Source organism: Pelobates fuscus, chromosome 4, assembly GCF_036172605.1.
Source record: "Pelobates fuscus isolate aPelFus1 chromosome 4, aPelFus1.pri, whole genome shotgun sequence".
Taxonomy (NCBI): Eukaryota; Metazoa; Chordata; class Amphibia; order Anura; family Pelobatidae; genus Pelobates; species Pelobates fuscus.
In genome coordinates this window covers 182026264-182051227 of record NC_086320.1, presented here as the reverse complement: position 1 = coordinate 182051227, position 24964 = coordinate 182026264, and the positions used below count along the sequence as shown (strand labels likewise).

At 41.3% G+C, this 24964-nt stretch overlaps 1 protein-coding gene across 4 annotated transcripts in view; it reads left to right on the top strand.

Annotated features, from left to right (window-relative positions):
* Window positions 1-24964, top strand: part of LOC134608747 (cadherin-6-like) — a 220478-nt gene that overhangs the window by 146211 nt on the left and 49303 nt on the right. For all 4 annotated transcript variants that reach the window (XM_063451829.1, XM_063451832.1, XM_063451831.1 and 1 more), the window contains exons 4-5: window positions 15211-15330; window positions 18717-18884. In XM_063451829.1, coding sequence (XP_063307899.1) covers window positions 15211-15330; window positions 18717-18884 — 288 coding nt within the window. The remainder of the gene's footprint in view (window positions 1-15210; window positions 15331-18716; window positions 18885-24964) is intronic.

The window sequence follows — 24964 nt, the reverse complement described above, 5'->3', positions numbered from 1 at the left end:
GACCAAAACTGGTAACCTGCCCATGAAAAATCTTATTGATAGACAACATGACTACACCACATATGACAGGTTGTCTATAACACAAAAATACGCAAAAGTGTTCAATTGCTCCAATTTATAATGTAGAGACAATAAATAAATCAGTTAATATAAAAAAGACATTGTTAAAAGATTTATATAGATATATGTATATATTCAAATATAGATAGTCAAAAGATATAACTTTAATTGTGGTGACAGTTTTTAAAATATAACAACACGAATGAGCAAAAGAAAGGGAAAAATAACTAATTTCACATGTCTGATCAGTTGATCATCCAGACTGACTAAAGAAACGAGGAGAAGTTAATTAGTTCTCATTAGGGCAGGCACGGTAGGCAGAGATAACAACATGCACACATGTATCTGTTATATAGTTTTCTCAAATGATTCATGTGATCACATGGGAATGCTTTAGTCTTTAAAACCTTTACTGTAACCATTTCTTGGGAATTCATATTTTCTGCTCTTTTTCAAATCTGGTTAAAACATTATATAAAACATCTCACCATTAGAAGAATTCCATATGTCTTGGAATCCAGGATAATCAAATGCTTTGTATATAAACTTGTCTATTCCCACCAAATTATTCTGAACAACACCCCAACCCAGTTCAGAATAGACTTGTGCACAAATTCTTTTCAGGTGGTATGAATTTATCAAATTCCTTTTAATCGAGAATTGATCCGTTCGAGATTTACCCATGGAGTATTCAATGAATAAGGCTCAACAGGTAAATTCCAGACAGATTGCTTCTTATATTAAAAGGACTTGGATTACTAAAAATAATTTGCCCACAAGTCTAGTTTAAAATATTCAACAAGTTCACCCCTTCTACCAATTTAAGATACAGATAGATAGATAGATAGATAGATAGATAGATAGATAGATAGATAGATAGATAGATAAATAGATTGATCTACTAGAAGTCTACTTAAAATTATAAACAAATCCAAAAAGTAGTCTACATTCACAGAATGAAAACTTAGCATTTATTTCTACATATAAAAATTACTTGTTGTCGTTAGGAAAGTCCCAAACAGGGACTGGAACGTTGACCATCTATGCACTTCTAGCACTTTATGTAAGTGTTATTTTTTTTATATGTTTTTATATGTAGAAATAAATGCTACATTTTAAAAGAAATCCGTGAGTGCAGACAAGATTTTGGATTTGTTTGTATGGACTTGTGACCACAGTCTAGCACCCGGTACGAAAACAGTGAATACTTAAGCTGGAGTGCAAGGCAAGATTGAACTTAAAGTTATATATCTAAATACAACACATTTTATCAGACGTAATAGTCCATTAATGGCAGGTGAAAGTAACTTTAAGGTAAACCTATCATATACAAATTCTGTCGATGAGAAATTTGCATAGTATGTATATAGTCACTTTACTATGCTGGCAAGTTCATCAGTAAATCACCCATTGCAGACTTCCTCTATATATAGCATTGCGCCACCAGGTGTCCCTGACACATAATAAAAACTACATCACACCATTCATGGCATGGCAGAGCATGCTAGGTTAAGGGAATTGAATGAGTCTTTTGGGGACAGGACAGCTGTTTGCAATGTTGTTCATGTCACCCTTAAATTAAGACTTTTCATTTGCAGTTTGGCTAACACAATGTATTGTGTAAATTAAATTTTACCCTCTTTAAAGTGACACCACACGGTTATTTACTAAAGTGACAAATTTCAAATATAAGGTCATTGTAACTGAACTGAATTATTTTTCATTTGTCAAACATATCTAAGCATGCTAAAATAAGTACAGGTAATGGGGTTTGGGTTAATAATTGAGGCAGGATCTACATGGAACCCCTCTCTTTCCTTCATTTTGTGCAATGTTTTATGAAGGAATCATGCTTTCACGTTACAAGACCTATAAACACATTATTAAGCAGGAAAAGGAGCCAAGAACATAAGAACATGTCAGATTCTCCCATTTTTGTCACCACATTTTGTGCAGTGAAATTGTGCTATATTCTTGAGTTGGCCAATGAATACTCCTCAAGGCAATATGTTCAACCCACTTCAAAAATACCCAAACCAAAACCATTTCCCAGCATGCATTGCCTGTTGCTCTTAGCACTAACATGGTCGGTCCACTAAGTGCTCTACTAAACATGCAGCCCAAAACAAGTAAGTAAAACTGCTGGCAAGAGTAAAATAGTGCCACCTGTTGCTACGTGCCAAATGTATTTTGGTGTGTTATTCCTTGTCTTTAACTGTACAAAAAAAACTCAAGAGCTAAAAAAAAATATGCTCACCCAGTCTCCACTCCTTCAAAAAATCGTTAAAAACCCACTTCTTCATAAAAGCGTATCAATTAAACTGGTAATAGCTCCTGACTGATTCCTCTTCTGCAACTGTCACTAGTCTAATACTATCCTTACCTTTTTGTGTCATTTTACCCCACTCCCTCTAGCCCTCAACCCTTCTGTTCCTGTGTGTCCAACTTGTCTGGTTACAGCTACATGTCTGTTCGTCCACCCATTGTAAAGGGCTGCAGAATTTGATGGCGCTTTATAAATAACATAATAATAATAATAATAATAATAATATAGTATGAAAAAGTATGTAAAATTACAATTATTTTCTTTGTCATTTTTTAAAACGTTTGTGGAAATAAGGATTTCATGGGCATCAATTGTTGACTAGAGATGTCCCGAACAGTTCGCCGGGAACTGTTCGCCGGCGAACATAGCTTATTCGCGGTCGCCGCGGCGGGCGAACATATGCGATGTTCGGTCCGCCCCCTATTCGTCATCATTGAGTAAACTTTGACCCTGTACCTCACAGTCAGCAGACACATTCCAGCCAATCAGCAGCAGACCCTCCCTCCCACCTCCATGACGAATAGGGGGCGGACTGAACATCGCGGCGAACTGTTCGGGACATCGCTATTGTTGACTTTTAAATAATTGTTTATATATCTTAATGTATATGTATGTATTATGAACACACAGATACTATTTTTACATTCTCAAATTGTTTTTGGAAAGCTCCAAAATATTATTATATATATTTATTTTTGTCGTACCTACTGTATTTTGACAAACTATATTTTCTGTCTTTTCTCTAAAGTTTCAGGTCCCATATATCGAAAACACAGTATAATCCCACCCCAATATTTTACTATATTTACATTTATATCATTTTTTTTAGGTATCCCCAACCATTAATTTGTATGTGAGGTTGCTGTTCTTCCCTAGCATTATGTGTTTAATAGTCATCCCTTTTACAAACGACACCAGTTATTATTATTTTAATTTTACAAACAAAACTCATAGTTGATTGTACGTTGAGTAATATTTACATTTTATTTTATTTACACTTATTTGTATCAAATGCAAATATGATTTGAGACAGTATAGCTTTCTTTGAAGTCTGATGATACTCTGCACAAGTCTTGTGAACCCATGTATTTAACGAAATCATGGGAATACTAAATTAATAGAAAAATAGAATTGTCACCAACAAAAAGATGAAATGTCCTATTTTATATAATCAGTCCAGCAAGGTTTAGAATGTGTCAAAATACAGTTTGCTGTTAAAATCACATCATAATGATGAATAAAACAACTCCAGTACAATACCTTTACAGTTATTATGTTTAGTTGGAAAAATAGCTAAATGAAACTAAAAGCAGAAACAAACAACAACAAAAAATGCAGCAGTTGTGAGCTTTTAAAAAGGCATGGGTCACACCTAGATGCAATTTATAATACAGATACAAAAGAACGTAAAATCAATTTATACAAAGACAAGACATTGTTAACGGTCAAACATAAGTGTTCAAAGACACAGTTTTCTTCATGGCGCAACGTTTCTTATGCTGACAGTTTTGAAACACAGATGAACAATAGAAAGGAAAAAAACTCGTTTCACATATCAGATCCGTTGATCATCCAGACTGGAACAAGAAAAGAAGAGAAGATAATTAGTTCTCATTAGGGCAGGCTTTGTAGGCAGAGATAATAACCCAAGTGCACACAAGTGTCTGTTCTCTAGTTTTTCTTATGATTCCGGTGGTCACACAGGCATTCTTTAGTCTTTGAACCATTTAATGAAAATTCAGTTTTTCCGCTCACTTCTAACTTTGGTTAGAGCATTATATAAAACCTGCCACCATTATATGGGTCCATCATGATTCAAATATTCAACGACTGGAACGCATTCTTTGAGCCTAAGTTCTAATAATAGTAATTTGTGAAATTATGAATTATTTATATACCTTTTACTGCTAAAAAACACAGGTTTGTCAAAAATAATGATTTACCACATAAAACGACTTAGTAAGGATAGAACTCCTATGAATGTATCTACACAGCTTTAAAGCAATGTTTCATCCTCAAAGAAAAATAACATTTTTCAATAAAATCCACTGGATTTGCTTGTCATATTTTTCTCCTTATATCATCACGGTTTTAGCAAAATGGTGTATACCCATCTGTTTATTGTGTCTGAGTGGGAATATGGCAGAGTGCAAAATACAGACAATAATCTTTAGTTCTAAAGACGCAAACTGAAAATATAAAGCTTTTTTCCCGCCTGTGGGATTGCACATTATCAGCCAGTACTGCATTAAGCCTGAAATAATATTGCTGGGAAATGGTGTAAGGTATATTCTACCTCAGGCTTTTTTTGATTATCCTTTATATATTTTTTTTCTGCCTTCTGTATCTGAGACCCTAATGCATTAAATTGCTTTATGTGACACATTATTGCAATAGAAATCCATTCACAATTAGTTGCGCATTGCCCTACTTTTCTGCATATGCTTCTGTATTCACTCGTAATTGAATTGACGTATATAAAGGATATAGAGGTAATGGCTGTAACAGGGAACATGCGTGTTTATAATGGATAGAAATGTTATTCATTTAAATAGAATCTCAAACACAAATAACCTGTTAATATAGTATTGTATTTTATTTTATTTTATTTTTTAATTTTAGCAGTTAGCACAAATGTGCGGCATATAGAATCAACATAGTTGCAAGAAAGGTGATAAACGTGCACAATTTTTAGGGCGTGGCCTGGCAGCGGAACAGAATGGCCGCATAAACCTCGAGCTCCTCCGACCAAGCCCGAAAACAGCCTAATATCTGCCGCCTCACCCCGTTATGGGAAAACACTCTAAACCAGGGAGTACCCCCAGACCCTCGGGGACCCGCCAAGCTCAGATGCATGCCTCCATGCGGCAGTTCCTGACCGCGACACCGGACCCGACCTCCCAGGCGGACTCGGAGGCCTACTCTCAGTCTGAAGCCTCTACTCCCACCTCGCACTCCCCAGAGAGAGGAGACCACATGGCAGCCCCACCACCGGACTGGCTAAGCCTCCTGAAAGAACTACCCACCCGGGCAGACCTGGCGACCGCCAACACGGCCCTTCAGGCATCCATCAGGGCAGACCTTCAACTAATGAGGGAAGACATACAAGGTATGGCGGACCGCATGGCCCGAATAGAGGCAGACCACGATAAACTGGCAGAAGCACAAACCTCACAGACAAAGACCCAAGCTATACAATTGACCCAAATGCAGGCCATGGCACGACATATAGAGGACCTAGACAATAGGGGCCGCAGAAATAACATACGGATAAGGGGTCTACAGGAAGGGGAAGAGACCCCCGCGCAGCTAACGGGCCTGCTCACGACTATATTCAATGGCCTCCTGAACCGCCCTGAAGGGACCTCCATAACATTTGTTAGGGCACATAGGGCGCTTAGACCCAGAGGCCCACCAGAGGCCCCGCCAAGAGATGTGATCTGCTGCCTGGAAGTCTATGCCCTGAAAGAAGAGATCCTACACGAGGCCCGCAACCGAAAGGAAATCACACACAACGGACAACAGCTTCAATTGTTTCCAGACCTCTGCCCTGCCACCTTGGGATATCGCAGAGCTCTGAAACCGCTGACCAGAGCTCTAGCCAACCAGAACGTCAGGTAAAGATGGACATTCCCGACAGGCCTTATTGCCAGCACTACCGGCGGCCCTCGACAGATCCGTACTGCACAAGATCTGGAAGATCTCACAGACGAACTCCACCTGCCCCCGCTCCAGATGAACTGGCCGGACCCACTCGACTACTATAACGGCCCTCCGCCACCACCACGGGGGCAGCCACTATCACAGCGCCGACAGAGGACCCGGACGGAAACTGCGAGACCGGCCGGAGCAATCCACTAGCCGCGCCAAGAGACCACGAAGACGAAGAGGGGCCGGCGGAACACGTAACTATAACTGCATCCATCTAGGCCCTTGGCCACACAAACACACAGACAATACATAGGGACACTGTTCTTTGTGTTTTTTGCTGCATTGCTGGGGTGGGGGGAGGGGGGGGGGAACGGGTTGGGGTCTTGATATGCACCAGGGACTCTTCTTGAAGTGGGACTTCCGGGGCCTGGACTGACCAATGGGACATCTTGGCTGTTTGGGGAGGGGGACTTGGAGGGTGGACATGGAAGGGATTGTTGGTTCCCCCCCCCCCCCCTGAATTCGTAACCCAGAGAGGCCACCTCCATTACCCGAGCTACTGGGCCCCATTCCCCTACTCCTGCTTTTGCCCTCTTCCCCCCTTCCCCCCCCCCCCCATAGGGCCCCCACTACCCGGACCCATGCCACGGTATACCTACGGGCTCCCCACCCGAACCCCTAGACCAAAACTACACAATTTCCAGACCCCCGTGCCAGAGTGGGGACATGCGATGAGGGACATTCGAAATTCACAGACTATCCGAGACCGCCATGGTTACGCAGAATAGGCCGGTCACCCTAGTAGTAACGGGACTCCCGAGGGAGGGGTCTCCCACACGATAATGACCGCTGAGGCTGGCAAGACAATCTCCTAGAGGGGCAAGGAAGGAGGACACAGGACAGACAGAGGTCCCCCACACATAGTCCTCTAGAAGGACACGCTCAAATACCACCTAGACTTCCGACCCCCAGACAGAGACCGACCAGTGGGGAAAGGGAAGAGATAGGCCACGCTCCCATCGGACAGGGGTGTACAGTCCACGGCGGGGGGACCCGACTGGACCGACTGGTTCGGCCGAGTCGGCTCCCACCTAGCCCACACCTTTACCTTAGTAGGTTGTATAGTTAGTTAAACTGTTGATTGTTCACGGTTTTATTTTGTTGCTTTTGTGAGCGCGCAGCTCCCGTCCCGGGGACCCGAGAGGGAGAGAGGCAGCTACAGGCTAACGCTGATAGCGTACCCCTCCCGTCACCCACCCCCCCCTCATCCCCAACCACACCTACCCACCCCTTCCCACGTACAGACAATCCGGAGACGACATGACCTCGCACTCATATACCACCCACAAGAGAGCAGAGATTAACCTCCTCTCCATAAATGCAAAAGGCCTGAATGTGCCCGAAAAGCGCTCCACAGCGCTCCGACACTTTCACAGCCAAAGGGCACAGGTTGTCCTAATCCAGGAAACACATTTTAAGGAGGGACAAGCCCCTAAACTCACAGACCATAGATACACACAATGTTTCCTCAGCAACAACCCGGAAGGGAAAACTAAAGGCACGGCGATTCTAATACACAAATCCCTACATTTCGACCCCACCGACGTCCTCAGTGACACACAGGGGCGCTACGTCTGTGTCAAGGGAATGGTAGCAGACCGACCCTACACGTTCGCATGCCTCTACGCCCCCAACAGACGCCAACACCGTTTCCTAGGCTCCGTGACCAGAACTATAACAAATTTCGCCACGGGTTGTCTGGTTATAGGGGGTGACTTAAACGTAGCCCTGAATCCACACCTCGACACATCCACAGGCACCTCCTCGATACCCCGACACATACTGAAGGACATTGACAAAACCCTTCACGTCCACCGACTAGTAGACTGCTGGAGAGCGACTCATCCAGGCGACCGTGACTACAGTTTCTACTCGACCCCCAATGGCACGTACTCAAGAATAGATTACTTTTTAATACCACACTACTATCTGACAGAAATCCGACGATCCACAATAGGCACGGCTACCTGGTCGGACCATGCCCCAATCCAACTGACACTGACATCCCCGCTATTCAGACCCACGTGCAATAACTGGAGGCTAAACGACTACCTCCTAAACGACCCAGTAGCCCAGACAGAAGCCAAAACACGACTGACACAATACTTCGCAGAGAACGACACCCCTGACACCACTCCCTTCTGCCTGTGGGAAGCCCACAAATGCGTGATGAGGGGACACTTCATAGCTAAAGGTGCTGCCCTCAAACGAGCAAAAACCGCCAGACTCACCACCCTACTGAATGACATTCGCAAATTAGAGGACACCCATAAGCAATCCCACCTTCCATCAGACGGGGCACAACTGACAGCCCTACGCAGGGAACTTTCCTCCCTCCTCAACACCAATTACCATAGAGCATACACTCACTCCAAGGCGTTCTTCCATACTAACGCCAACAAATGTGGAGCCCTCCTTGCCCGCATGATTGCCAAGAAGAGATCGACAGCATACATCCCCAAAATCAGGGACAAACAGGGTCACCTCCAGAACATGCCACGAGATATGGCCGACACCATACGGACCTATTACGCGGACTTATACTCACTAGAATCAAAACTGACAGAGAGGGAACTAACAGAAAAGAAAGCCCGCATAACACACTACCTACAATCACGCATAGGCACCAGTTTGACACAAGAGGCGAGCACGGAACTAGACGAACCCATCACACTTCAAGAACTAACAGGGGCCCTTAAACAAACCAAACAGGGCAAGAGCCCAGGCCCGGATGGACTCCCGATTAGGTACTATAAATCTTTCCCTGAACTCCTTCTCCCACGCCTTCTGGTAGCCCTCAACGCGATTCGCGACGGGACCCACATTCCGCCGCAGTCCCTGGCGGCGAACATTAGTTTAATCCCTAAGGAGGGGAAAGACCCTGAATTATGTGCCAGCTACCGGCCTATATATCTGCTCAATTGCGATATCAAACTCTTCACCAAGGTACTATCGCAGAGACTGCAGGCCTACCTCCCGGACCTGATCCACGAGGATCAAGTAGGTTTCACCCCACACCGGGAGGCGAGAGACAATACGACCAGGACACTGGCCCTGATCCACGCTGCTACAATCAGTGACACGGGCCTTCTTCTGCTCTCAACAGATGCAGAGAAGGCCTTTGACAGAATATCATGGGACTTTATGTTCCAAGTGCTAGAGCGGCTGGGGATGGGCCCATCCATGATGTCCTGGATTAGAGCCATCTACTCCACACCAACGGCGCGAGTATGCGTCAACGGAGCCTTCACCGACCCCTTCTCGATAATGAACGGGACTAGACAGGGCTGCCCCCTCTCACCCCTCCTATTTATACTAGCCCTGGAACCACTCTTGACCTCAATCCGCAACAACCCTCTAATACCAGGTCTAGTGGTAGGGAGGAAACGACACTCAGTAGCAGCATACGCTGATGACTTGCTATTCTTTGTCACCGAACCAGAAACCACAATGCCAGCAATACTACAGGAATTCGACACGTACAGGGTACTGTCGAATTTCAAGATCAATTACTCTAAATCTACCATACTCAATATTTCAATACCATCACACACAGCCACAACCCTGAAGCGGGAACTCCCGTTCCAGTGGTCAGGCACATCCCTGCGATACTTAGGGACGAACATCACAAGAGACCTCACCCAGCTCTACGCAGCTAATTTCCAACCGCTACTCGACATCTTCCGAAAGGACTTTCGGGACTGGGAGCAGGTGCGGCTCTCATGGTTCGGGAGAATAGGGGTACTCAAGATGAACATCCTGCCACGGGTGCTGTACCTGTTCCAGGCGGTCCCATGCGCCATCCCGGAAGCCTTTTTTAATTCCCTCAGGTCCATGGCCCTTAAATTCGCCTGGCACAAACTTAAGGCAAGGATAAAACATGACACACTTACGCTACCGAAAGAGAAGGGGGGGCTAGCCTTCCCTGACTTTAAAAGATACTTTTACGCCTCACATATTCAACGAGTAGTGGAATGGACCAAAACAGGTGTACCCAAACCCTGGAAAGACATAGAATCGGCACAGATAGGCAAACCCATCTCGATCCTCCCCTGGCTAGACCACCCACAGGGCAGACGACTGGCGGCTCCACACCCCCTAATTAAGGCCACAATGCAAGTCTGGCACAGAATAGCCATCCCACTAACACTCACCACCACTCCATCCCCACTACTTCCACTGACCCACAATGAGAACTTCCCTCCGGGGATGGAACCAAAGACGCTAACTAGACTCTTGACACAGGAGACCCCGAGACTCCACCACGCGACCACCAGTGGACAACTTAAAACCCTCGAAGCAATGACAGGGAATGCACATAACTCATTTATGTTACAGTTTAGGTACCGCCAACTACACATGTTCACGCACACACTATTCCACACACATAACGCCACCAGATCATTGACGGAATTCGAAGACATCTGCATGGACCCCGATCCCCTAGCGAAGGGCATCTCCGTTCTCTATGGTATGCTTATGCAACTGAGGAGAAGACCACCCCCAAGTTTCATGGGAAAATGGGAAGCAGCACTTAACACCACATTCACAACAGCCCAATGGGACAAGATGTGCACACTCACACTCCACTGCTCTCCGTCGAGCGGGACACAGGAGACAGCCTACAAAACATTGAGCCTATGGTACCGCACCCCGCTCCAAACACACACTTACGATCCCACAACAGACGATACATGCTGGAGGTGCACAAGCCACACAGGAACCTACATCCACATCTGGTGGGAATGTCCAATTATCCAACCCTACTGGGAACACATACACAAAATCATTCAGAGATTTACAGACACCCCACCACCGAAAGACCCTGCAGCACTCCTCCTACACCACACCAAAACCAAAGCATCCGTATACAAGAAATCCCTCACGGTCAGAATCCTCAATGTGGCTAAAAGCCTGATTCCAGTATTCTGGAAAAAACAACACGCTCCCCCGATGGCACACTGGTTCCAACGTATGGAGGAACTCAGAACGCTTGAGGAGCTCACCCTACAGGCAGAGGGGAAATCACAGACGTACCAGACCATCTGGACCCACTGGATCCTAACGACCGGTAAACCAGACTTCCAAGACTTGATACGCTAACAGTCATAGACACGGACGACACTTCCGACACACACCTGGAGACACGACCCCCCCCCTCCCTCCTCCTACATACCTGACCCCCTGCCCCCCTCCTCCCCCCCCCCTCCCCCTCCCGGGAACCGGGGAGCGAAGATGCGTGCACTAACTAAGTAAAAGAAATATGCTAGATTGCAAGGCCAGACAGGGACAAGCATAAGAAATCAGGCTCTCCAGGCAGTGGTTGACTACCAAGTGGGGAAAAGTGCTATGTACTAAATCGGTATAGGGGGAGGCGGATACACCAAAGAGATACACTAAGCCCACATAGCAGAGAGATAATGGGGAAGGGGGACTGACTGAAGAAGTAAGTCAGGGACGACATCCCGAGATACCTTTAGTCATCAGCCGAGCCAGTCTAACAGAACCCCCTCGACCCCCTCTCCCTCATACCACGAAGAGAAGGGCTCCCACCCATGAACCGGGAGACCCCGGCTACACACCCCTGAAACCCCCGAGTCGACCAAAACCATAATCACGGCACATGCAAGGGGAAGCCGGAGACACGCTCAGCCCTGTACCCAGGCAAACTAAAGGGACCTGCGAGTCCTCTAATGTGGAGATAAGTATAGTTGATAGGGGAAATGTGTACCCCCAGCATATATATACGTTGCATACTTTTTGTTTTCTTTACAGACTGGACCTGCGAGTCCAACATTGTTGAATCTTGATATCCTGATACCGGGACCTGCGTGTCCATACTGTTATTCACGTTTCATGAAACTACATGCAACCCAATATACGAATAAAAAGATATTTACAAAAAAAAAAACGTGCACAATTTTTTAGGATTGGTAAGCATGTTAACCAATAGAGTGATCCACCCTGGATATCTCCATGAATGTGATAGAAACATCTTAAAGGACATAGAGTACTGCGTCAGCATTAAAATATTGTTTTCAAGAAAAGTAAAAGGAAACAGTAATAGAATGAAAAGAAAACTGTAATAAACCAGGAATATGTCAGGGTGAAATGTGGCAAGGTACTCAGCACGCCAATCAGTGGATGGCCATCGTGGGCATGACATAGTACCCTAAATGGTGCAGGTCTTCAGGCCTTAATCTTAGAGTCTAACATCAGGCCTTGTGTCATTATCTCCTCCTCATATCATCCCTCTGTAAAATCCCAATACTTGCCATATGTGTGCTCATCACCAATACTGGTTTGTTCACCACCTTCCTCTGGGCTTATCGATGCGTCCTCCCCCACCTTATGCATGCTGATCAAGTTAGGGGAGTTGATGGTTGGTTTTGGAAGCATCAGAGTGTACTAAGAGGTGCCTAGAAAATTCCTTGAGTGGTATGCTCTGCTTAAGTTGCAGCTAATGCCAGAAAGCATTGAATATTTCATCCAGTCGGTGTAAGGCAGAGGATGTCTCTCCATGGAGATCAATGGTACATCTTGATTGTGCCACTGTTGGAGTTGGCGATGACTGCAACTCCACCACATGTCCCTGATAGAACCAGGGAAATTTCAGGGTGGGGACCGTGATCAGATCCATGCAGTCAAGACCCTGCCTGTGCCAGGCCAGAAGATCTGCCTCCTCTCTCTTCCTCAGCGGCAGAGATCTTCATCCACACGACTGCAGATTACTGTGGGAAGCCCTCCCCAACTAGTCAGTCGTTTCAGGGGTTCAAGGATTTATCTACTAGTTCCAGATAGAGAGTCAAATTAGTGGATAACTGAAGTTTATTCAGGAATGCATGAATAGCTCTCTTGAAACATATCCAGTCGCCATTACAGTCAGGCCCTGTCCCATGTCTTGTATTTTATTTATTTACATGTTTTTATGTGTATTATTCCACGTCTGAAGAAAAGTTAGTTAATAAAAGTTTCCAGTCAGTTCAAGTGGGTTGTATCTAGTCAACCAATAGTTAAGCTATTTGTTTTTAGGCAAGTTTGAAATATAATTTACAGAGTTATATTTCAAGCTTGCCTAATAATATAATTCTGTTTTAATTGGTAATGCAAGTTTTCAAAGGAAATAGTTTGTCTTTTAAATGAAGTGTATGTTAATAAAAAGTAGAAAAGGTCTTCCACATCTTTAATATAGGACAGGATCCTTAAACCATATTCATGCACCTTGGGTCAGACAGTGTTTGAAAACCAACAGTTTCTTGAGTCTTCCATGCCTCTGTGCAGGGAGTGAAGCAGGGAAGATTATAGAGACTAATTGTCAACTATTATACACTGTCCATCTAAAGGTGCATGTAAATGGATGACGGAACCTATCATTCTCTAAAGATAGGGGTGTATCTTCAACTTTTGTTTACATACACTGAATTTTTTTTTTAAAAATGGTTTTCTTTTAAAGTATAATTGAATGATAAATATATAAAAATGGTTTTGAGGTGACAGTTGTCCTTTAAACTGCATTGGCACCCCATCCCTTTTTATTCAATGTATGGGTTTTGGGGTAAGAGTTATTATAACTTAAAGTTCTACATATTGCTGCAAGGAACCTCAGCAGTGCCAAAAAGTGAAGGCTTTAAAGTTATTAGATGTACTGTGTGTTAGCCAGAGCTTGTTTGTGTATGTTGAGGTTGTTGGGATAATATGCTAGGCATGCTTTTAAACTCCTCTCTTACTGGGCTGCTTGACTGAAAATTGACTACCTGCTCCTGACACAAATTGTGTAATGTTATATGTATAAGACTATGTATAGCTACTGCAAAATAACTTTGTGAGTTTGTGTAACATTGCTTGTTATCTTGCTAAAAATTGAAAAAAGAAATTAGCGCTCACAATACCTGCAAGTTGGTACTATTTGTCTATTACATACCCATGATTCTTCTTAGTCCTGAATATATAAAAAATGTTACAGGGTAATTTGCATTTATTCTTGTTAGTCCTGAATATATAAAAAAATGTTACAGGGTAATTTGCATTTAGTTTGGCTAGTTACATTGTATGATATTTATTGTTAATGTTAACAAAAATTTGAGTTTTTAAAATCCTTATATAGTTTGGCATTTTTTGTCATATTTACATTGTTATATTTTAGCAATTTAAATTATGGCACTTATTCAAATCATGTTATTGTCATATTCTTCGTTTGACATTTTTATCCTTTACTGCTATGTTATAAAAAGTATGTTGTAAAAGTAAAGATTTATATTATAGAAACCATTGCTGGTCATAACTGTAGCCACCAAATCCTGGCTAAAAATGTGTCATCCTACATCTGTATACCTAGAATTGTGGGATATCCTATGGAATGCTAAAGACTGGTCCTTAGTTCAGAACAGTGAATGCCTTGGTGAAATTTCTTAGGATTTTGTACATGGGTCAACCTGTAATATAAAAATGGAGCTGTGACTACATGTTCTGATTGCCGCATTATAGCACAGATATATACACAATGAATGCTTGGAACTTAAGATGTGTGCTAGAGCTTGACAGGTCATGAACAAATTTAAGGGTGGCAAAAGAGAAATATCTAGCAATAATAACGAATAATTGTAAGTGCAAATAAACCTTATGTAATTATATATGTATACTATAGTATATAGTGTTGTGTAAAATATTGCACTTGTGCCACTGCAGCATGTTGAAAGACAAATTAAGTTCCGCATCATTACTTTTAAAAGGGCTAGTGGGAAAACAGAAGGAGAGATGGGAGTGGATCTAAGTGGATCTAAAGTGGATCTTTCTCATGTAATCTCACATCTTTGGTTTAAGCTAGTTTTAAGTACTATCAAATGGAGTACAAAAAATATTTAAAATGTTCCCTTGTTACCATTCCAATTCCAAAGCTAAATTAATTACTGCTTCCTTTGATCTTACTTCCTGAATGTCAAGTGTATGATGAGTGTCTTATTGCCTTTACCCACAAAACTCTATTATTCTAGTTTAATAAATGCCATTTTTCTTTGCTAAACTAGATGATACGGTGCCATAAAAGCACAGACCATTTGTATTTTGTAATAACCTTGCTTTGAAGCTCTTTCATCTCTCCTATGTTGTCATTGCAGGAACATTTGTCGTTCAAGTAACAGCCAATGATGCGGACGATCCAACATATGGAAACAGCGCAAAAGTCGTCTATAGTATTCTGCAGGGACAGCCATACTTTTCAGTGGAGTCTGAGACAGGTCAGGAGACCTTGGTTGTCTCTTTGTTTGTATAATTGAAGATGGCATGTTAAGTCAAGCTAGGACATACTTGATAAAACTTGAAAGAGACTACATTTTCCACCCTGCACAAACTGACAAACTCAATCTTGCAAGACATCTGTAAACATGACATAAATGTTATTAGAACCTAAAAATCAAAGCTGAAATATAATTAGGGCTGTGCACAAGATAGTTTTCACTGAAAAAAATAGTACTTTGTTTTCCCTAGAACAACTGAATCAAACTACACTTTCAGAAACAGTCACAACATATTGCATGAAATATGATATTGGCTTCTTTTTTTTTTTATATAGCAACATATTATCATGCTTCTTTAAAGGGACACTATAGTCACCCAGACCACTTCAGCTCAATGAAGTGGTCTGGGTGCCAGGTGCCTCAGGTTTTAACCCTTCACATGTAAACATAGCAGTTTCAGAGAAACTGCTATGTTTACATAGCAGGGTTAATCCAACCGCTAGTGGCTGTCTTCCTGACAGCCGCTTGAGGCGCATCTGCGACGCTGGATGCAAAATTCTCATCCACCGTGCAGAACGTCCATAGAAAAGCATTGAGAAATGCTTTCCTATGGACTGTTTGAATGCGCGTGCGGCACTTGGCTCGCGTGCGGCACTTGCCGCACATGCGCATTCTGCTCCACTCGGGAGCAGACACCGGCGGGGAAGAAGAGGTCATCAGCGCCGAGGGAGCCCAGCGCTGGATTAAGGTAAGTAGCTGAAGAGGTTTTAGCCCCTTCAGCACCACGGGAGGGGGACCCTGAGGGTGGTGTTTTCCTGAAGCTATTGTGATCCTTTAGAGATAGAATCTGATGGGGATGTGTCGAGCTGCATTATAAAATTGTTCTCCTAATTCTGCTTATACATTTAATTTCTAATACGCTTGTTTTTCAGGTCATTTTCATGTTAATATAGAATCTACTTTTTATGATCTTTTTGAGGGCCCACTAAGGCTCAGTCAGCATGTAAAAGGAACTCTCCAAGCACCATAACCACTACATATTGATTTAGTGGTTATGGTTCCAGGAGTGCCCGGGTCTGACCACATTGTAAGTAGTCAGACCTTCGTATATTCTTATTAGGGGTCTGCCACATGCCTATCACTCCTTCTATAGAGAGATGGAAGCTCTTGCATGGAGCTTCCATTTGCTTTCCTATGTAGGGCCAGCTCATTGGCTAAGAATGTCAGCGGATCAGAACAGAGCGCTTCCAGCTCTCAAAGAGACGTGCACTCAGCCGACCCCAGGTTAGAAGTCAAATTATTTTAAAATAAATTGACTACTACTATCAGATTCCTGTGTTTAAGCACTACCCTTTTATCTCATAAATCACCATAAATAATCTGACTGTTGGCTATCGTAAGACTAACTTCAGCTTTTGGTTTAGATACATAATAGTATAGAGATGAACAGGTTTTTTTTTTTTAATTCTCCTTAGAAATACACAGTAGCTTAAAATGGGAAATTAAAAGAAAGATAAAAGCAAAACATGTATATAGAATTAGCAGAAATCCAAAACATTACATTTTACATTATAATATGTCTGAAAAGATACAAAAATTTCAGGGTATCTTCCAAGCATTAAAGCTAAATTATAGTTTTGTTTTTTTTTAAATGTTGTCAGAATTGCTCTTGTGATTAACATTTTTTCACTGACTACTACATTCACAAGATTGACCTAGATAAATATGGCTTGGCTAAAAGTGCACATTTTTATGATCTTGAACGAGGATATCTAATGACTAAAGTGAAATGGTACATCATAGGCTAATTAAAAATAAAGGAACAAAGTGGAGCTCAGCAAAATACTGAAAACATAGAGCTGTTAATAAACAGAAACATAATGAGATTATCTGTCTTAGTGCATGAGGCTGGCTGGACTCCACTCTGGCTAATCGCTGCAGCAAAATTATTCCAAGAAATCACCGACTTTCAAGGATGAGTAAAATTATCTCCCCAAGAACCTCCTCTTAACATGGGGAGCTCTGAACATTTATATGATTTAATGTCTGAGGTTTCACTTACTATAAGCAGGTATATATAGTGAGGTTTCAATTACTAATTACCATCTGTAAGAGTAAAGTTCTAGAGGTGCTCTGTTAAATGGAGCAGTCCTATGCTCCTATCTATTTCCAAATGCCACGAAAGATAATGTACGAGTGAATTTAATCAAACTGTGTTTTTCTCCAATAGCTTTACAAAATTGACACTATTGTTCCTTTCTAAAGTTATGCATTTACATGCTGAACTTGGTATCGGGCATACTTATCAAAATTACCCCCAGTACCTGCAGTAATTTGAAAACCATGGAGATGTTATATATAAATAGTTACTAATCTCTTTTTCTCCGTAACCTTACCATTGAGTTATTGAGGAAAGATATAATCTTACTTCCAAACTCTTCCTTTCAGTGCTACTGGTATGTACGATTGCTGCCTTGCAACCAATATTTTATTATGTGTTGAAAGTAATGGCATGCATGCTGTCTTGCCCACTTATCATCAACATCTTACAATCTTAAATGATTGTTCTTGGCATCATAACCACTACAGTCCTCTGAAGGGGTTGTAATGCCAGGAATATTTTGCCCAAATCCCCAGTAATTGGGCAAACTTTTTATTAATAGGGATGCGCTTCCAGCTTCTTCGGAGCTAAAGAAGTCAATCCAGTTACCATTCAATGGCAGAGTGTGTCAGCTGAAGACTCTCCAAAAATGTCACTTTGTGCAAAAATACTTTTCACAGAATTTACATGTTCTTCACTACACATGCACAAATGTGTCTAGACAGATATGTAATATCACTTCAAATATACATTACAAACATTCAGAGATCTGGAGTGTAAGTAGTCAGGAATTAAAAGGACTTGCTTTCATAAAAAAAAAGAAAGAAACCAAAGAAAATAAATCTTGGAATTTCCAGAAATGATTTTAAAATATTCCTCTACGGCATGATTGCATGGGCATTTTCATGGAAAAGAATAAAGATTATGTTTGCAATGATCTTTTGGCTGCAAGATATTAGCTTTGTAAACTCTTATCTTCAAAGCCACATATCGTTTGTCACATTAACCAGGTTTTATATGTGTTTTTACAATAACCGTATTTGCTAGATACAAGCTGAAGTTGTCTTGCATTGGCTGAGACCAGCAAACTTAGTAAATGCTCAGATTCTGAAAATCCCAAATGTGCTTATCTGTGATATATACGCTGACTGTAGGTGGTTTAAGTTTGGTTTTAGCAAACTGTTTATCAATCAATGTCACCCTTTGGACATACTTTGTGCCATTACTACATCATGTTCCAGGGAGGCAGCTTCCACTTCTCAAAACAATTTCTTTTTCCTTGCAGGTATCATCAAAACAGCATTGCCAAACATGGACAGAGAAAACAGGCAACAGTATCAAGTAGTTATTCAGGCCAAAGACATGGGGGGACAAATGGGAGGATTATCTGGCACCACACTTGTGAACATCACTTTGTCAGATGTCAATGACAACCCTCCACGATTCCCCCATAGTAAGATATGTTTATTTTCTGCTATCTTGTGAACTATTAATAATGTGAACTACTAATTATATATATATATACACTGTATATTGATACGGATATAAAGTTACCCAGAGATATGTTCAGGTGGAAACCAAATTATACTTTTATTCGAGCTGCTCGTAGCAAAGTAATCAGATCAGACCAGACAGTTTTTGACTCAAAAGATCACTTCCCTTTTTTATTGTGTAAGCTTACAGATTATATACTACTTTGTAAAACAGTTTTGTGACTTGCGCGACAAAAACAGGATGCTTGAAGTCACACTGTACCATAAAAGGAATTTGCAGAACTTAGCATATTTCAATGGTTTTATATATATATATATATATATATATATATATATATATATATATATATATATATATATATATAAACATTAGGACATAATTAGGACATAAGAAGGGGTACTGAGGGTGAAGCTGCAGAAACCACAGAATCTCACAATTCATGATGTTATGCTTACTTATTGTAACGGATCGCCTGGCACCCCGACTGGGTACCTCCGTTAAAGGATGCTCCTAGCGTTTCCTGAGGACTCCAAGCACTCTGGCAGACACCACAATCACCGAACCGAAGAAGCATATAAATCCTCTCAAGCATATGAATGCTGTAGACAGTTGAATAGGAAACCATACGAATAGGTTTACACTCCTAGCAGTCAAACTGGAACAGCATACAATAAATCCTCCCCCAAGAATGAGACGGCACTTCACTTTGAGGATTAAAACAGGAACTCCGTTTTAATTACACACACTCTGCTTTTATGCAATTCTCCCCTGCAAGGGAGACGCCCACATCCAATTAAACATTACCCAATCACACAATGGTTACCTCCCACAGATTCCCTCCCCTTAGCCTGAGAGGTAACCCAATTATAACATACAGTTTAAACATACATTTTTATAAATTTTTATAACTTTAAAACTATACATCCAATATTAATAAAAAAAAACCACATATTAATAATCAGCATACTTTACTTACAAACATATCCAAAATTCAGCTAATTCCATTCAGGGGTTAAAGAGTTAGCTGGAAGTCCTTTATGACCGACCGCAAGCACATTTCCCTGCCCAAAACAGTTCCACAGATTCAGGCTGTGCGGTTTATTTCTGCCCTGAAAAGTTACAAAGTCCCGTCCGAAGGCGCCGTTCGAAACGTTGAACTCACGTCGACTTTTGTCGAAGTGTCGAAGTGAAACCGGGGTTGTTTCCGTGGTGTTCTATGGTCTACCAGAGGTCTGTTTTACACCCAGAAATGACAAATCCCGTTCGAACGTGTGTTCGAATCTTCGAACGGGACTTAGTCTCCAGCTGCAGTGTCGAAGGGTAGGGGAAAGTACAGCTCACCGCGTTCGACTGGATTAAAATGGGCGCCGCCACGTGTTCGACTGTAATGGCGGCCACTTCGGCACTTCGACGGCTTCAGCACTTCGACTGCATTCGAAGTGCCAGTTCAAAAGCTGTAACACTGCTCCAAAGTATTTAAAGGGCCAGGAACAGCATATAAACATCCATTGTGCCCAAATACCCTTCTTACAGGGTTAATACACTCCAGGGCCATAGTCGCAGGGCAGGAGGCTAGCAACCAGGCTTCTCCAGTTCACAGTGGCGAGGTTGGTTCCGCCACACTTATGCTTACTTGTCAGACACTCGAAACTAAACTAAAAGTCTATGTCATCCGGTCATCTTAGCAGCTTGAGCCTGGGGTCAAGGTGCCTTCCATTACAATTTCCTTCTTTTTGACCCCAAGGCTCACCCAGGTGTCTTAGGTATGTCCAGGTATGATAGTCAAAACCTGTGGGTTTTTTATTAATGTCTTCACCATGGTTCTCTCAGACAGGGCAAGCCAGGGGTCACAGGAGGAATGTTCTTTCATCAGTTATACAGCGCTGTAGGTGTCAGAGGTTGAGGAAGCTGGCATATAAGTTAAGGTACGACCTACATGAGGTTTTGATTTACATAAGGATGATAGAAGACAGGAGAAGAACTTAAATGTCAGAAAAATCATCATTATTATAAATACTGCGATAAGTAAGAAATACAATATTTTCTTAATTAACATACAGAGCCATGTACCAAGACCAAGGGGCCAATCCCATTTCTCAAAGAATCATGTATCTTGTTTTATTTCCTTCACTAGATCATGCAGAATCTGTATATGCTCATAGATCATGGTCCCATGATCCGAAAGATTAAAGCAATACATGCCCTTTACTGCCTCACACCGTAAATCATGTTTCATTAACAAATAGTAAATAGCTGCCCTATTTTCAAGGATCGCTTTCTTATTAATCTGGGTATCCATTAGAAGTTCCTCCAGGGCCTGGGATGTCGCATTTAAACCTTTGGCGAGGGAACAGGCTGGGGCATTAATTACTCCGGTATTATACAGTGCTAAGCCTGGGACTCCTAACATTTAATAGGCTGTGTAACAGGTTATATTCAAGAGGAACAGGGATGGTCTTATAAACATTATCCAATAATAACATCATATCTTATCCCATAGCTAGCTTGCAGGTGTAATGGGGGAGTACTCATTATAGTTTTAGTTTAACTACGCAGCTGAAATAGTAAAAAAGTTACTATGCACTCATAAAATAGATGTTATATGTTACTACGCATTCAGAATTATAGAAATAGAAAACAGGAAATAAGACCAACGCTCTGAGACAGGAAAGTTTATAGCTCTGTCTAGGGGTATTTTCACTAAGCATTGTATATAGACAAAAAATATTATTTCAAATAGCTGACATGCTCCAAGTTAGCCAATTTTAAACAGACTGAACATCCAGTCATCTGTAGCTTGAGCCTTGGGTCAATATAGACAAAGTGTATTATTCCCAACAGTTTCCCTCCTTCGTTCACAACATGAACGCATATAGTCAAAGTGGGAATAATACCCATCCTTAGTCCGTGGACCATGGTCTAGGATTACCAGTTCACCCGGTGATCTGGGGCCAGGTCAAAAAATCCAGTATTTGAGGAAAAAGCACATCTGGGGAAACCCTGAGTGGGGGCCATGACCGTATAGACATGTCATCCCTCATGTTGACTCCACTTCTGACTTCTAATACCCGCACCTGTGAGTACATAGCGTGGGTATTGGGAGGAGATGGGAAACACTTCTTGATAATGGTGGGAAAAGTCCATTTGCATATTATAATCGTTAAGTATATTATCTTCAAACTCACAATTATTACAGTAATTGCAACTAGGACCTTGCGTCCAATATCGCCTAACCATTTCCCTATTGCAAAGGTCCAGTCAAACCCAGTCATATCCACATCCAGTTCCTCAAAACATGGGAATCCATCCTTGGCACACTCAACATACATCAACGACACATACTACATCCTTCCCTTGGTCAGCTAACACTTCCTCCCTCTCCATCTAACGATACAAAAATAAAAATAACAAAATAGTTCAATAGTTCAGCATAGTTCAGAAAAAGAAAAATAACAAAATAGTTCAATAGTTCATCATAGTTCAGAAAAATAGAATAAGTCTTTCAATGAGTATAAAGTAATCAGTTTGGACACCATACATTTGGTTCCATAAAATAGCTAAGGGTAGCCATATGGCTGACAACAATACAATGTCAGCTTCCACATAGTTCTTAGTTCTTCTTTTGTTTGCTGGATGTTCACCACAATGCTCTGTGCAACACCCCAATTGTTGAAAGGGTTAATACAGAACCAGCAGTATTAGACAGCACTGCACCTTCAGGACTTTCCAGGTTCTTGCATACAAAGGTTATGTCCTCATAAGTAAGCATCTCAGTTTCTTAGGCCTGCATTAATTTTGACCAAACAGATGTAATTGCAAAATAGCTAGTGCAGGGTCAGCAAGAGAGATGGCTGCACAGTCCCAAATATCAGGTAGCACAAACACTCCAGGACGGTCTCTACAATCATACAAACACAATGATCAATACGACATGAACAATTCCTAAAAAGATATATCTATTATTATCAATTTATCAATTACCTAGGCTAAAAGTCAAACTAGAGACTAAAATTAAATCCTTAACTGGTGTAACATGTACTTCTCTCAGCTTTGCTTATATTTCATGAAATTTGTCTTCTATGAAATTCTACATAATTTCCCTTTGGAATGCCTTTGTACAGACGAGAGAAACACTCACTCTATATAAACACTTGATTGGACAGGATGGGTAATAAAACACTTTCTCGAGCAAATGACTAACTGACAAAATCTATATACATAATCTTAACATACACATATGGGGATAATTCCCAAAAAAACTTCCTAAATAGTGATGTCCCGAACAGTTCGCCGGGAACCATTCGCCGGTGACCATAGCGTGTTCGCGGTCGCGAAAAACGTGCGATGTTCGGTCCGCCCCCTATTCGTCATCATTGAGTAAACTTTGACCCTGTACCTCACAGTCAGCAGACACATTCCAGCCAATCAGCAGCAGACCCTCCCTCCCAGACCCTCCCACCTCCATGACGAATAGGGGGCGGACCGAACATCGCGCGTGTTCGCGACCACGAACACACTATGTGGTCTAAACTTAAACCTTGATTTGATAATCTCAAATAATTACTTTAATAATCCAAAATAACTCAATACTCTTGGATTAATACCCAAAACTATATATAAAATATTAAAAACATGAACCATGTAATTCAAAGATTTAACCCATGCGTTCTTTGGGTGACCTCTTCCCATAATTTGGCTTTCCTTGAAATTATTATATTATTTATTTATCCACTTCTAGGTTTGCAAAATGCTTTCAATTTACCAATAAAAGTATAATACAGTAGTTTAGTAGATTAGAATTGCCAATCTTATAAATGTCAGAAATTGTCTGATCTCTATTAAAAATACAATTTCTTCATTACCCTATGATCAATGAGGCATACTAGATGAATCTTACTTTGGGAATAAACATATCCTATACATAGCCACACAGATTGGTGTTTCTGCTCATTTAAAAAGGCAGAACAATCAATATGGATAACATAATTTTTCTTTGACACAAACAATGTAATGCACTTTAAAAGTAGAGTTAACTCTTAGCTGCACAATACTCCCCTAATAGTACTCCTTTATAAGGGAGAGCCATCTTCTTGTCCATTTATGCTTTTTTCAGTAAAATAATCACTTTCAGGATTAGTCAGTTTGCAAAGGGAAACGTGGATCCATGTTTTGAATAGCAGACGTTTGCGGGCCTCTTTTACGTGAGATGCAACAAGCGTTTTTCTCAAAATCTCATATTATTAAATAATCTCCAGGAGTGATAGCATGCAGTGGTTTTATTCTTGCCGGCTGTACAGCATTTGACCTGTTGTAAAAAAACGAAATGCTTGCGTTAATGACATGCAAATATTCTTCACTTTACTATTTAGACTCATACACAATAGACATTAACACATAACACACCAAATCATTACATTATTAGTCATAATAGGGAGTATTTCCTCAAAGTTTAATCTACAGAGGATCATAAAGCATATTCAGCAAGTGATGCATTGGATCAGTTAGAGTGCCTGTAGCAAGGAAAAGTTAGCTTACAGCACAAAATGAAGCATGTGTTGGACTGCTGAAAATGTAGATGTGGCTAAGGGCTCTAATTTACAAACAAAAAATATATTTACAGTATGGATTCTCTGCAACAAACACACAGGGCAGGGAAAATGTGGTGGTTGATGTTTTTCCGTATGGGGACTTAACTTTCAAATACTAATGAGATGACTTTTGTCCCAGTATGAAAGTACTAGGCTCTTCATGCAGACAATTCAACACAATCACACTATCCCACTTCTCATAGAAAGTGTAGTGGGCTTATTGTATAGAATTAACAATCATGCCAGGCATATAGATCCCATGTGAAATAATACATAACAATATAAACAGAAAAACAAACTCATACTTTATGAAATAGAAGACTGGAGAAATAGTCCGAGATATAATGATAAATGAGATAAAAGGGCTGCAACCTAAAATACCAAAAATAAAATCCCTTATAGCGAAACATATATAAAACATCACCCACACATAACCATCAACAAATATATA